Raw genomic sequence first — 15,790 nt, 5'->3', positions numbered from 1 at the left:
GGTTCAAACCCCAGGCCTCCTTGACCTGTGTGGAGCTGGCCATGCGCAGTGTTGATGCGCGCAAGGAGTGCCCTGCCACGCAGGGGTGTCCCCCACGTAGGGGAGCCCCACGCGCAAGGAGTGCACCCGTGAGGAGAGCCGCCCAGCGCCAAAGAAAGTGCAGCCTGCCCAGGAATGGCGCCGCCCACACTTCCCGTGCCACTGACGACAACAGAAGCGGACAAAGAAACAAGACGTAGCAAATAGACACAGAGAACAGACAACCGGGGGAGCAGGGGGAATTAAATAAATAAATAAATCTTTAAAAATAATAATAATAATAATAAAGTCAGAAAGAATAGTGTATAAAGCATGCTTTTTTGTTGAATTTGCCCATGTTGGCTAACAGGGAGGCAGGGATGGTCAACCACCACATCAGGGAACTGAGAGTCTACAATTGCAAGCAGGAGAATTCCATCCACCAGCCATGTGGGATCTAACCCCCTCTTGAGTTAAGGGCAGATTAGGCATCACCATCCCAGGGCCCTCAGGATGGAGGAATAAAATATGGATTAGAGTGGACTTTCTGGTATTCTACTATAGAATTATTGTGACTCTCACAATGGAAGAAACTATCACTGATGTGGAGACAGTGGCCACAGAAGTTGCTGAAGGCAGGGAGAGGGAAGAAGAGGTGTGATATAGGGGCATTTTCAAGACTTGGCAATATCCTGAATGATATTGCAGGGACAGATGCAGGACATCATATATCCTGCCATAACCCACTGAATGGACTGAGAGAGAGTGCAAACTACAATGTAAACTGTAATCCATGTTGTGTAGCAGTGCTCCAAAATTTGTATTCATCAAATGCAATGCATGTACCACACTAATGAAAGAATTTGATGATGTGGGAGGAATGGGGGTGGGGAGGTAGGGAGTGGGGGTATATGGGATGCTCATATTTTTTAGTGTAACATTTTATATGATCTAATCATCTTTAAAAAATAAATAAATCTATTATAAAAAAATAAAGCATATTTTTAATACATAAACACTTAAGAGCCATGTGATCTGATGAACGTACTTAATCTCTCTTGAATATTTACCAATTCAATACAAATTTATTGAGCATATACTTTACACTAGATCCTGGGGAAACTATTTTGAGACCAAAAAACAGTCCCAACCTTCAGGAAGGTTAAAGTTCAGAGAAGAAGACAAATCAAACAAGACATCACACAAATATATCATTATACATTGTGAAAAATGCTACTTTTGTTTTAGTAAGTAAAAGGTCCTTTTCCTCTTCTTTTCCCCTTCCCTTCCCAAACAATTCAGTATTAAAGCCATTGGGTGGCACAAAGCAAGAAAGGTAGCTGGGCAGCTACACAGAAGAGTGACCAAGAGTGGGTATCAGAGTCCAATGCAGAGTCTGCCCTAGCAAGGGAGTCAGAGTCCAAGTAAGATGAAGAGCGTGTCCACATAGGGAAGATGGTGAGGAACAATTCAATGTGTAGAGTAGGAGCCTAAGTGGGATGAGAAGGGCTTCCATGAGTGTGAGCCATCTAGCACAAAGGGGGTGTCTATGGCAAGGGATGGCTAGGGTGTGTGTCAGAAAACAAACTGAGTGAAGGGGGTTTCTGGGTGGAATAGTCATCTGGCACAGAGCATCAGAGCCTATGCAGGATGAGGAGGGGTTTCCACGAGGGTAGACAGCCTGACACAGGTTTCAGTGCTCAGCAGAGTGAGGTAGGCATCCATACAGAAGGTGTGGTTGAGAGGGTGTCAGAACTCAGCTGGTGAGGTGGGAGTCTCTAGGACACCAGAGCCTGAGTGGAGTAAGGCAGGCATATGCAGGGGTAAGGAGTCAACAGCATCAACAATGAGAGATTGATTACATACAGAGGGATTGATGAAATAGGTAAATATATTAAGGATAACAGAAGCTAGGTTTTTCACTGTCAAAGAAGGGAGAAAACTGAATTGATGTGCAATATTGGACTGAAATTGTATGTACTGGTGTGAATTCATGGCTTTCAGGATATAGACAGACACAGATACACTCCCTAGCAATGAGCATACCTAGTACCCAGTAAATAAAATTAATCTCTAAAAAAAGACTCAATAAATCTAAAAGAAGTCTATAAAAGGAAGAGGAAAGAATATATAAGATAAAGAGCAAACAGTTATCAAGGTGGTAGACTTAAACTTATTCATATCAATAATTACATTAAATGTAAATTAATTCAGTGCTCCAATTATAAGGTAGAAATAGTCACATTGGATAAAAAAGATGATGTTCATTAGAGATACATTTTAAATATGAAGGTGCAAGTGGATTAAATGAAAAAGGATGAAAAAAGATACATCATACAAACACTAATCAAAGAAATTTGGAGTGGCTACATTAATATTAGAAAATGCAACCTCTGAAACAAGGAGTTACTAGAGATAAAGAGGGATATTACATAATGAAAAGGGGGTCAATTCATCAAAAAGATTTAATAACCCTAAAGTTGTATGTATGCAATAAGTTCAAAATGAGACAAAAACTGATTAAATTAAAAGGAAAAAACGCATGAAGCCATTTTTACACTCTTCTCTCAGTAACTGATAAAACAAGTAGACCAAAAAAAAGAAAGGAAAAATAAGGAGAATTTGAATAATTCTATCAACCAACTTAACCTAACTGACAAGCATGGGGCCAAATGAAAAGTCTAATTGTTCTAAAACCATTTATTTAAAAATCTAATGTAACACACTCTCTTTTGGTTACCTGTTTAATTTCCTTCTTCCTCTGCCCTTCCTCCTTTCTAACAGAATCGTGGTTTTTTTACCCCCAAGGAATCACCTTCCTGAGCACTCATATGCACTTCAAGAGAGACTAGTCCCAAGACTGTCTTAGAGGCAATTTCTAATTAATCTAAGCCAGTCATGGTAGCCCCATATCCACTGCTGAGGACTGCTAGTTAAGACTAAGGTATATGACAGTTCTGTCCAATGGGGAATCTCCTGAGGGTCTCTGAGAAAGACTTTCTCTTTCCTGAGACCCAAATGATCCTTCCTTCCTCTGGACATTGTTATGTCTGGATATGATATCTGAACTGTTGTATCCATCTTACAATCCTGTTTCTGGACTTCTGGTTTTGTAAATAGTGAATTTTCATGTTGTCAAAAGTTCAATCAATGCAGATCTATATGAAGTCATTCGTTTAGGTTACATACCACATTTTGCAAGTAAATTTAGATATTTTATTAACAATTCAGGCGCTCTATAATAATGAATGATAGAATTATTAAATATTTGAATGACTGAAAGAATATGGGCTGCTGTAAAATTTAACTGTGGGAAGCAGATTTGGCTCAATGGATAGAGGGTCCGCCTACCACATGGGCGGTCCGGGGTTCAAACCCAGGGCCTCCTGACCCATGTGGTGAGCTGGCCCATGTGCAGTGTTGATACATGCCACACAGGGGTGTCCCCCGTGTGGGGGAACCCCACATGCAAGGAGTCCCCCATAAGGAGAGGCGCCCAGTGTGAAAAAAGTACAACCTGCCCAGGGCGGCACTGTACACACGGAGAGCTGATACAGCAAGATGACGCAACGAAAAGAGACACAGATTCCCGATGTTGATGACAAAGAATACAAGCAGACACAGAAAAATACACAGCGAATGGACACAGAGAGCAGACAGATGGGGGGATATGGGGAAAGGGAAAGGGAGAGAAATAAATTTAAAAAATAAATCTTTAAAAAAAAACTTCAATTTTAACTGTATGTAAAAAAAAAAAAATACTGTATGTACCCCAGAAAATCATGTTCTTAAAATTGGCCCATTCCTGTGAGTATGAACCTATTGTGAGTAGAACCTTTTAATTAGGATACTTCAATTAAGGCATGGCCCAGGGTGGGTCTTAATCCTCTTACTGGGGTCTTTTATAAACGGGATAAATACAGAGAGACAGGAGAAAGCCACAGGAGCTGAGAGAAAGCTACTGAAGCCAGAAACTGAAAGCAAGGAAACCCAGAAGAGAAGAGAGAGGGATCAGCAGATGCCACCATTTGCCTTGCCATGTGGCAGAGGAGTCCAGGATTGCTGGCAGCAGGTCTTCAGGAAGAAAGCATCATCTGACAATGCCTTGATCTAGACATTTTTCTCAGCCTCAGAACTGTAAACTTGCAAGCCAATAAATCCCCACTGTAAAAACCAATCCATTTCTGGTATATTGCATATCAGCAGCCTAGCAAACTAAAACAGGTATAATCAGAAGGATAAAGAAGGTTGCTCGAGTCCCACGGGTCAAGGCACTCACTATGCCCTGGTACTACAAGGACAAGCCAGAGGGCAGAGCATTCACAGGCGTGAAGGAGGACCTAGGCGCCTGTCTGCTTCTCTCTGACTGTGTGCTCCAGGAAGGAAAAACCCCTTGGCAATGTTTGAAGGAAGGAAACTGCAAAGCTTTGAAATATTCATTTTTCAAATATAAAAGATAAATGTTGAATGCCAGATCAAGAAAAGGATATTAATACTATTATGGCGAATCCAAGACAAAAGTAACAAAGGATTTTCTCTGGTCATTCATACAGAAAAACCAAAATAGGAAACATACCTTTTGCTATATCTGTTTGACTGGGCCAGTTTTTCCCTCCATGGAAAATAGGAGAAAAGAGATGAATTCTTTTGTAAATATATAAATAAATAAAAGATTCTCTTGCTCTGAGTTATATTTAGAAGAAAGAACTTAAACAGTATGGGCAACTAATAAATATGTTTTGAGAATTGTTCTAAAGAAAAAAAGAAAAGAAAAGTAAAAAACCCTTAATGCTTAACATACGACATGGCAAACCTACTAAGCAATATATACTCAAAAGACTTGCAAGCAGGGACTTCAACAGATACTTGCACACCCAGTTCATAGTGACATTATTCATAATTGCCAAAAGATAGAAGCAACTTAAGTGTCCATCAACCAAAGAATGCATAAACAAACTGTGGTATATGATGTGGGTTATGAGTGGAAGGCTCTTTGTCTCTTCGGAGATAACCTTAACCTAAGCTATCTGTCCTGACTTGTGGGTGTGGGATGGTAAGAGGCTGCAGCCCGGCTCTTGGTAACCATGGCAATGACTCCAGTCCCAGGAAACAGTTTATCAATGCAAACTCTATAAACTTTAAATATTCAGGAAAAATGCAAATCAAATGTGCTAAAAGCTTATCTAGAATGTATGAAGTCCATAAAAAGCTTACCTAGGATGCGGAAGATATATATGCTAATTCAAACCTATTGAGAACTACAACAAAGAAAGATTTAGCCCTTCCTCTGTATAAAGGGAACTCAAAATTCTTGTTCGGGGCTCGGGTTTGAAACAGCCGGCCGTCAATAAACCATTTTTCCTTCTCAAAATCATTCCTGAGTCCGGGCCTTTCTATACGCAAATAATTAAAGTTCTCACAACTGCTACAACAGTATATACATACAATGGAATATTATTCAGCTGTAAAAGCAATGAAGTTGTGACACATGAGACAACATGGGTGAACCTTGAAAGCATCATGTTATGTGAAATAAGAAAGACACAAAAAGGACAAATATTGTATGATTTCGTTGGCATGAAATAATTAGAATAAGCAAACTCATAGAATCAGAATCAAGAATACAGGTTACCAAGGGACAGGGTGGGATAGGAATTGGGAAGTTAAGGCTTAAAATATATACAGTTCCTATTTGTAATGATGGAAATATTTTGGTAGTGGATTGTGGTGATAGTGGCACAGCGTTGTGAACATAATTAACAGCACTGAGATGTATATCTGAATGTGATTAAAGGGGAAAAGTTAGGTTGTAGATATAGTAACAGAATAAAAAATTTTTTAAATCCGTGGAACTGCACTACACAAACAGTTAACCCTAAGTTAAACCATGGACTATAGTTTATAATAGTACCATTATAAAAATGTGCTTTCGTCAATTTTAACAAATGTTCCACGTCAATGCAAGGTTGTTAATAATAGGGTGGTATATGGGAATCCTGTATCTTATACATGATTGTTTGGTAAACCTACAACTTCTCTAATAAAGAAAAAAAAACCTTAATTCTAATTGGAATTGGTAATATACTAAGAAAGACTGATGATATATTTTCTCCTTTAAAAAGAGGAGGGACTCTAGCAACTGAAAAGATCAAAAAGCAAAGACCAACCCACTAGCAATCAAAACCACCAAAGGTTCAGATTGTGGTATTAATACCATTTAATACTAAGAAACGAGGGCTCCTTGAAGAAACTCCTAATTCCAAGCCTGGGAGAGAAAAGAGACAAGTGCAGAACTTCTTGTCATACCACAAAACAAGAAAACTATTAAAGTCCAATGTGGTAGTAAACAAAGAATTTAGAAGCCAACTTGAAGAGGCTCCCACTGGAAAAAAATGAACCAATTTGATTATCAAAAAGAATATCTGTCCAACACAACAAAGGACACATTCTCCAAGAGTACCTAGATCATTCTCCAGGATAAACCGTACATCCAGTCACAAAACAAGTCTCTATAAATTTAAGAAGATTGAAATCATGCATAATATCTTCTCTGATCACAAAGAAATGAAACTAGGAATAACTGAAGGAAAACAAGAAAATTCACAAATATGTGGATTAAACAACACATTTTAACAACCAGTGGGTCAAAGAAGTCACATAAGAAATTAGAAAATTCTTAAAGACAAAAATGAAAACTCAACATATCAAAACTTATAGAATGCAGTGCTCAAGGGGAATTATTTTATAGCTGTAAATGCCTATATTAAAGATCTCAAGTCAATTACCTACCTTCACATCTTGAAGAACTAGAAAAAAAATTATGCAAACTAAGCCTAAAGTTAGAGAAGCAAAGAAAGTATTAGAGATGAGATAAATGATATAGACTAAAAATTGAAATATGAAAACAAACTAAATTGGTTTTTTAAAAAGATAAATAAAATTAACAAATCTGTAGCTACAGTGACAAAGAAAAAAGATGAGAAAAGACCCAAATTAAAAAAATCAGACATGAAAGTGGAAACATTACCACAATTTAAGAGAAATTGAAAGGTTTATAAAAGAATACTATGAAAAACTGTCCAGCAACAAACTAGATAACCAAGATAAAACGGACAAACTCCTGGAAAAAGAAAAATTACCTAAACTGATTCAAGAAATAGAAAACATAAACAGGTCTACAATGAGTAAAAAAATTGAACCAGTATTCAGAAATCTCCCAACGAAGAAAAGTTAGGACCAGATGGTTATCACTGGTGAATTCTACCAAACCTATAAAGAAGAATTAAAACCAATTCTTCTCAAACTCTTCCAAAAAACTGAAGAAGAAAGCACACTTCCTAACTCATTCTATGAGGCCAGCATTACTCTGACACCAAAGCCAGAGAAAGACATCATAAGAAGAGACCAATTTCTCTTATAAATGCAAAAATTCTCAACAAAATACTAGCAAACTGATTCCAAAAGGAAAATACACCATGACCAAGTGGATTTATCACAGGAATATAAGGGTAATTCAACTTATGAAAATCAATTAATGGAATACACCAATTAATAGAACAAAGATAAAATACCATATTATCTCAATTACTGCAATTTGACAAAATCTAACACCCTTTCATGATTAAAAACACTCAGAAAAATAGTAATAGAAGAAACTTCTTCAACAAGAGAAAGGGCATTTATGAAAACCCCACAGCTAGCATTCTACTCAGTGGTAAATGATTGAAAACTTTCTCCCTAATCAGGAGTAAGACAAGAACACCCACTTTCATCACTACCATTCAACACTATACTGGAAGTTCTGGCTACAGCAATTAAGCCAAGAAAAAAACAAATAAAAGGCACCCTTTTTCTGAAAATGAAAAGGTAAAACTGTCTATTCTCAGCATGATTCTTCTACACATACAGAAAATCCCAAAGATTACAAAAGAAATGACTAGAATAAACAAATTTAGCAAATTGCAAAGTACATGATTTAAAACTCAAAGATCAAATTATGTTTCTATACACCAACAACAAACAATCCAAAAAGCATATTAAGGAAACAATTCCATTTACAATAGCAACTAAAAGAATAAAATATCTAAGGAAAATTTAATCAAGGAGGTGAAACTCTTGTATACTGAAAACAACAAAACACTGCTGAAGGAAATTAAAGACCTAAATACAGCAAAACATCCTTTATTAATGGATTGGAAGACCTAATATTGCTAAAATGTCAATACTACCCAAAGCCATCTACTGATTCAACACAATACCTATCAAAATTCCAGTAGCTTATACTGAAGAAATGGAAAAGCCAACCCTCAAAATTCATATGAAATTGCAAGGAGCCCTGAAGAGCCAAAACAATTTGAAACAAGGAGAACCAAGTTGGAGGTCTCACACTTCTTGATTTCAAAACTTACTACAAAGCAACTATAATCAAAACTGTGTGCTACTGGGAAGTGGACTTGGCCCAGTGGTTAGGGTGTCTGTCTACCACATGGAAGGTCCACGGTTCAAACCCCAAGGCTCCTTGACCCGTGTGGAGCTGGCCCATGTGCAGTGCTGATGCATGCAAGGAGTGCCCTGCCACGCAGGGGTGCCCCCCGTGTAGGGGAGCCCCACGTGCAAGGAGTGCGCCCCGTAAGGAGAGCCGCCCAGTGTGAAAGTAAGTGCAGCCTGTCCAGGAATGGTGCAACACACACAGAGAGCTGACGCAGCAAGATGACGCAACAAAAAAGAAACTCAGATTCCCGTGCCGCTGACAACAGAAGCAGACAAAAACAAGAACACACAGCAAATGGACACAAAGAACAGACAACTGCGGGGGGAGGGGAGAGAAATAAATAAAATAAATCTTTAAAAAAAAACACAACAAAAAACTGTGTGCTACTGGCACAAGGATAGACTATGTAGACCTATAAATAAAACTGAGAGTCCAAAAATAAACTTACACATCTGTGGTCCAATGATTTTTGACAAAGGTGCCAAGTATATTCAGTGGGGAAAGAACAGCCTCTTAAACAAATGGCATTGTAAAACTAGACATCCACACACAAAAAAATGAAGATGGAACTCTACCTTAAATGATATACAAAAGTTCACTCAGAATGGACCAAAAATCAAGAACTGAAATATAAAAGCTAAAACGATAAACCTCTTAGAAGAAAACATAGGGTGCAATCACCATGACCTTGTTTTAGGCAATGGATTCTTAGATATGACACCAAAAGCAAGAATAGCACAAGAAACAATATTTTTTATTTCATCAAAATTTAAACTTTTGTACATCAAAGGAAATAATAAAGTAAAAACACAACATACAGGAGAAAATAGTTGCAAATCATACATAATATGATTTATGATATATATAATAAGTGTTTGCGATCCAGAAAAAACACAGAACTCCTACAACTTAGCAACAAAAAGACAGCTATTTTTCCAGAGAAAGTATACAAATGAGCAATAAATACATGAAAAGTTTTGGTAATGGATAGTGTCACAAGGTTGTGAATATAGTTAGTACCACTAAATTGAGCATTAAAATGGTTTAAATGGAAATTTTTATATTTTATATATATGTTGTCCCAAAAAAGTTTTTTTAGAAAGGCTATCTGCAATGGATTGATATGTATCAAATATCTAATGATGTAGGGAATAAAAATCTCATTAGTTATTGAACCATCTGAAAACATGTAAAAAAGAGAGATATCAGGCATTCAAAGTATCAGGCATAAGTATTGCACCTTAGGGTGACCAATGGTAATAAGGGAAAGTTCTTTTTTGAGAATTCCAGCTAATAAATGAAGAAAATAAAGATAAAATCTATTTTGCAACTACCAATAAAATAATAGATGTAGGCAAAGAATATCAATAGCTATTAAAACCACTAAGCAACACTCATATCTATGATCAATGTTAATATCATAAATGGTTGACAATCAGACATCATGTGGCTCCCAATATGATGCAACAGGAAGAACATGCATAATACTATTTCTAAAATGTTCACTCCTATACATCCAACAACAGCCAGACTTAAATACTATCAAGCTTCTATATTTAACTACCAGTGTTACATAAATTCATAGAACAGGAAAACTTGTTAAACAACACCATAAGGATGGATTAGCAAAATTCAGACTGTGGGAACCACTCAGGATTAATGACTGGTTTCATCAAAAACAGAAGGGAAAAAAAGGGGGGAGAAACTTATAAGTTAATAGATAAAACCATATCAATCAATGCAGTATGTGGACTTGTAGGGATCTAATTTTAAAAATCCAACTTAAAAAAAAGAGATGATCATGGAAATCTGGACACTAACTGAATATTTTATTCTACCAATAAATTGTTCAAAATTTTACGTGTGATCATCATATTGTGTGTCATGATTTATATTAAAGATATATACTGACAGGTTTATTGGTGAAATTATTTGGTATCTGGTATTTGCTTCAAAACATTCCAGGTCAAGAGTATGTAGAGGGAAATAGAAGGTGTAAATGAACCAAGACAGGCCATGCATTGATAACTGAAAATGTAAAATGGGCACAAAGGTGTTAATTTTACTATTCTCCCTATTTTGGCATGTTTCAAATTTTTAATAATAAATTTTTAAAAATATCCTTTCCTGTATATGACCAAGTAAGTCAGAATAACCATTTTATAACTGGTACATTTTAAGAATTCCACTATTCCAAATATTAAAGAATTTCTTTCCCTTCCCACTGCATAAGCCAACAACCCACAATTTCCCTATTTCCTACCCTTGGAATTACTTCTACACTTAAAAAAATGGAGCCATCAGCCAAGTTACTGCTACTAAGATTGTCATCCCTCAATCATCAGTTGCCCCTACTCTAGTCCCCACAAAGGAGCAGACAGCAAAGCCCCTTGTCCCTCAAGAACTGTTACAGAAGCCCTAGCCCTATTATTCCTAGAGTTCTGTAGGATGTGTATTACTTCTACTAACATTTACCCATTTTGCTATTTTTTAATAAAATGCCTTAATTTTTTAGTACTAGCAAGAATAAATTAAATATCTCTAGAACAGAAACTAAAAATAAGCATCATATACTTTCCTTATCTATATTTAGTTTACCCTGTTATCCTTCATGTTCTACTGTGTTCTACTGACTTTTTAAGAAATATCGGAGATGTCATGTCCAGTTCTCTTTCTAATGCTCAAAAAGATATAGGATGCTAACAAGCAAAGGGGGAAGTGGGGAAAGTCCTAAGTTCCCAAGAGATTCAGATACCTGGAGAAAATTAAGAATGAAAAAATAGAAGGAATATTCATTTTGCCTGAGGATAATTCACTAGTAACCAACAGAAACATCTCTCTTAATCTAAATAAATAACATATTCCTTGGAAGAACAGTACTATTTCTAATACTTTAGCAAACTATGTGATGCATACTGGAAGAGAAAAACAACTTTCAATGGATGATCACTTATGTTAATTTTAATACAGGATCAGTCAGGTGAGGCATCAGTTCCTTTTTTTACCTTGGATTTTTAAATGGTGAAGTTGAAATGTGTCTGCATTTTAAGCAGACTTTTCTGTATAAAAATATTCCTATATTTAATAATACTATATTATAGTTCAGTTACACAAACAGAGAGGTTGAAATAGTTTTTTTTAAAGTACTTAAGGAACAAATAAAAAAAAATCCCACTATTTCCTGTGATTGAGACATTAAATGGGTATTAGGATCAGAAAATGACAGATTCTCTCACATCCTACCATAAAGGAATACTGGCTGCATCCACATCAATGTAACCTTTTCCTTGCTAACACAGTTATATAGTACACACTGAATATTACTAAAACAATTATAAAAAACTGTGTTTTTCTATTTTGGTGCTTGTATTCACTATTAGGATATTTCCAAGCCTCAGGCTAGCTTAAACTATTTCAAGTACAATTCAATAAAAACTAACACCAAGAACAGTTTTATATTCCCTTTGATAAACTATAAACATTGTTATGAATTCTGTATAATAAATGCTTTCCTCTGATCCCTCACTTAAGGTTTTTACCAACAATCTAAAATGAAAATTTCAGACAGTGAACTATTTGCCTTTCATATGGGAGAAACACAAACATATGGAGAAGAACTAAACTAATTTATGCTAAGACGCAACAGAGGTTTCCACATTTCCTTTCCTCTACTACTAAGCAACAATTGTCCTTCAGCTCAGCTCTGTTCTTCTCTCACTTAACACCTCCATCATCTACCCACACAGAAAAATTCCAGAGACTGAGGAAAAGGCAAATAGCATGTGCTTGAAACCATCCTATTTCCCTACTATCAATGGGTAACTTACTTTGAAGAGGATGTATACTTGCTAGTTTCTCTGAAGACCTATAGCAATATAATATCAAGTTCTTCACAAAAAAATTTCAGTAGATTAAAGATGTTCATTTAGTCCTGGCTGATTATGCGCCATTCATTTGGGGAAAATCTTGGAGTAAGCATATTAATATAAGAAAACTGAGCAACTCACTATTTTGACATTCTCAAACTGGTGGAATGGCAGGGAAGGAGTGGTAATCCCTGACATAACAAAAGGGACTTTTACACCCAAAGTAAACAAGAAAACACACCCACAGAGTCTTCTTCAAAATTCTCAACCAATAGGGATAGAATTAAATGGTAAATCACCACTTACCTTGTGCTACTGTTGACATAACCACAGATGGTGTGGAAGATACCACAGCTGTCACTGCAACTGTATTAGGAATAGGTGATGGTGTAGAACTGCTGCTGCCACTGCTGCTATTACTGACCAGAGAGGACTGTGAAGCAGTTATAACCACTGGTGGCTTCTGAGTTGTGGAAGCAATGACTGATGTTGGTACAAGCTTAGTGACTGCTGCATAGTTATGGGACTTGGAGAGAATGTTGGGCACGAAGGTTGAACTTGGTGATGTGGTCACTATAATAACCTAAGGAAGGGAAAATAAGTTATATACAATTCAAAAATAACTTATGAATCATGGAGAAACAATTCAACACAAAAACATATACAAATAAAATACATGAAAGTTCTCCTTTACTAGTAATCAAAATATATTTAAAAGCACAATTTTTATTGATCAAATACTTAAAAAAAAATTCAATGTTGTTTAAGATACAGTGGAGTTAGCATTTCCATATACTGTTTAGGAACTATAACTTGGTACAATCTTTCCAGAAAGTAGTTTGGACATTCATTCATTCGTAAATATGTATTGAGCATCTACTATGTGCCAGGCATGGTTTTAGATGCTGGGGATATAGTAATGAATAAATCAAACAGTTCATACTTTCATGGAGCTCACATTCTAATAGGGAGAGATAAACAAACAAGTAAAAAGTATCATGTAGTGATAAATGGGAGAGAAAAATAAAGCAGGGTAAGGGAACAAAGGGTGTGATGTATGATTTTTTTATATAAAGTAGTCAATGAATACCTCTCTGATGACATTTAAGTAGAGATCAGAAGAAATAGGGGTATGAATCACATTGCTAACTATGGCACAGGGGACAGCAAACACAAAGTCCCTGATGCATGTTCAAGGCACTTTAAGCAGCTAATGAACAAGACGGGGATTTATAAGATGGAGAGTGGTAGGAGACAAATTCAAAGAAGTAATGGAGGACTAGATCATGTAAGATCATGTTGATAGTATATACCCTTGATATGATGTGATGAAAATGGCATCTTACCTCTGTGATCTTCCTTCCAAAAACACATAATCCAGTCTAATCCTGAGAAAAACATCACACTAATTCCAATAGAGAGCCATCCTACAAAACACTTGGAACAATACTCCTCAAATATGTGAATGTCATGAGAAACAAGAAAAGTCTGAGACACTTTCACAACCAAGAGGAGCCTAAGGAAACACGACAATTAAATTTAATATGGTATACTAAATGGAATCCTGGAACAGAAAAGGACAATAGACTAAAACTAAGGAAATCTGAATAAACCATGTACTTTAGTTAATAACAATGTATCATAATTAGTTCATTAATTGTAGCAAATGTACCATACTAATATAAAATGTTAACAATAGGGGAAACTGGATGCAGGGTATATGGGATCTTCTCAAATTTTCTGTAATTCTAAAACTGTTGAGGTCTATTTTCTTAAAAAGCTGCTCTATCTGCTAGGTGTAAAGTTCAGTAAGGAAGTAAAAGCAGAAACAGAGAGATGAATTCTGTTGCCCCTGCAATAAACCAAGTAGAGATGACAGTGAACAGAGTGTCTGAGGTAGAAGTGATGAAGAGTGAACAGACTTTGAATATATTTTAAAGGTAAAACCAGAGGATCTGCTCCGAGGTTGATATGGAGAATGGCAAAAAGAAAGGCAAGAAGGAGACTCCAGGGTTTAGCCAGTATGGCTGGAAAACTAGGTCATTTAGAGATAGCATTTCAGACAAAGAGAGCAGCATAGAGTAAAGAACCTAAGGTGGGAATTCACTTAATATATTTTAAAAAGAAAGACAATGTGTCCAAAACATACAAGACAAAGATGGGTTAGAAAAGTAAGCAGGGGCCAGATCAAATTTGTATGCCAAGGTAAAGAATTTAGATTGTATGACAAGTATAATGGGACACCATGGGAGGCTTTAAGTAGGGGAACAATAAAATCTGACTTATACCTTAAAAGATCAATCTAGATACAATGTAGTGAAAGGCAGGAGTATACATAATGAGAAAATCAAGAGTGGACGTAATGAGAACAGTTAAGAAGTGTATGCAGTACATGAAACAAGAAATGACAGAGGCTGTTTAAACTGGGCTGTTAGTAGTGGAGATAAAAAGAAGTGATTCAATTCAGATTGTTTTGAGAACCAACAGGACTTGTGAATGGATGGATGGAAATCGAAGGGTTAAGGAAATGAACAGAATCAAGAATAGCTTTTAGAGCTATTAAGCACAGGCTTATTTAAAGATGTCAATGATCCTGTAATACGCGTACTATTATTATCCCCATTTTACAGTTGAGAACACAAAAATCGCTTCTAAATCTGCATCATCACAGCTACATCCTGGAGTGAATATAATGGTGGTATAGTAATATCCAAAACAGAACAGAGTGCTTTTTTTAGCTTTCACCATTATTCGTACCAACAAGGTAAGAAAAATCATTTTGAAAAATCTAAAGAATTTAGGAGAGAAAATTTTTTATATTTATATCAGTCCTAAAGAAAACATGAAGTCAAGTCAACATTTACTGAATATATCTGTACTCAGTATCTATATCTCAAAGAAGCTTTGGCTATGTGAACTATTTTCAGTGTTACAAAGAATTATAAGACATTAAGTACAAGTCCATTACTTTAAGGAGTTATTATTTCACAAGTCAAGAAGGATCTATAAGCCTTGACCAGCAACCACCTATATAGATTGACCTTCTATATAGATTTGACTGGCAAATACCTAAATAGCATTATTAGAAAAGCAACAACCAAACAAACTGAGAAGAAATAAAACCATATAGTATATATTAAAAAAAAAAAAAATCACAAGCCTAAGAGTTAATTGAACCTGAGCTTAGATCCTGCCTCTGATACTTACAAATGACATGCCCCCAGACGTATTAAAATCTCTGGACTTCATTTTTCACCTGTAAAATGGGGATAATATCTACCTTGCAAAGTCATTACAAGGATTAAATGAGATAATGATGTGAGGTATTGAACATAGTGCTAGGCACATAGCAGGTGGTCAATATTTGGCAGTCAACAAATGGAACTTAATAGTAGCATATCATAACTACTTTATA

General features: G+C 36.1%; 1 protein-coding gene across 28 annotated transcripts in view; it reads right to left on the bottom strand.

Annotated features, from left to right (window-relative positions):
• Positions 1-15,790, bottom strand: part of EMSY (EMSY transcriptional repressor, BRCA2 interacting) — an 88,018-nt gene that overhangs the window by 47,813 nt on the left and 24,415 nt on the right. For all 28 annotated transcript variants that reach the window (XR_011649988.1, XR_011649989.1, XR_011649985.1 and 25 more), the window contains one exon: positions 12,682-12,958. Coding sequence is in view for 22 of the 28 variants with exons in the window: in XM_058305997.1 (XP_058161980.1) it covers positions 12,682-12,958 (277 nt within the window). In the remaining 6 variants the exon portion in view is untranslated. The remainder of the gene's footprint in view (positions 1-12,681; positions 12,959-15,790) is intronic.

The sequence above is a fragment of the Dasypus novemcinctus genome, chromosome 10 (genome assembly GCF_030445035.2).
Source record: "Dasypus novemcinctus isolate mDasNov1 chromosome 10, mDasNov1.1.hap2, whole genome shotgun sequence".
In the NCBI taxonomy this organism is placed as follows: domain Eukaryota; kingdom Metazoa; phylum Chordata; class Mammalia; order Cingulata; family Dasypodidae; genus Dasypus; species Dasypus novemcinctus.
The sequence above is the reverse complement of the archived record's forward strand: the minus strand, read 5'-3'. Positions and strand labels throughout refer to the sequence as shown.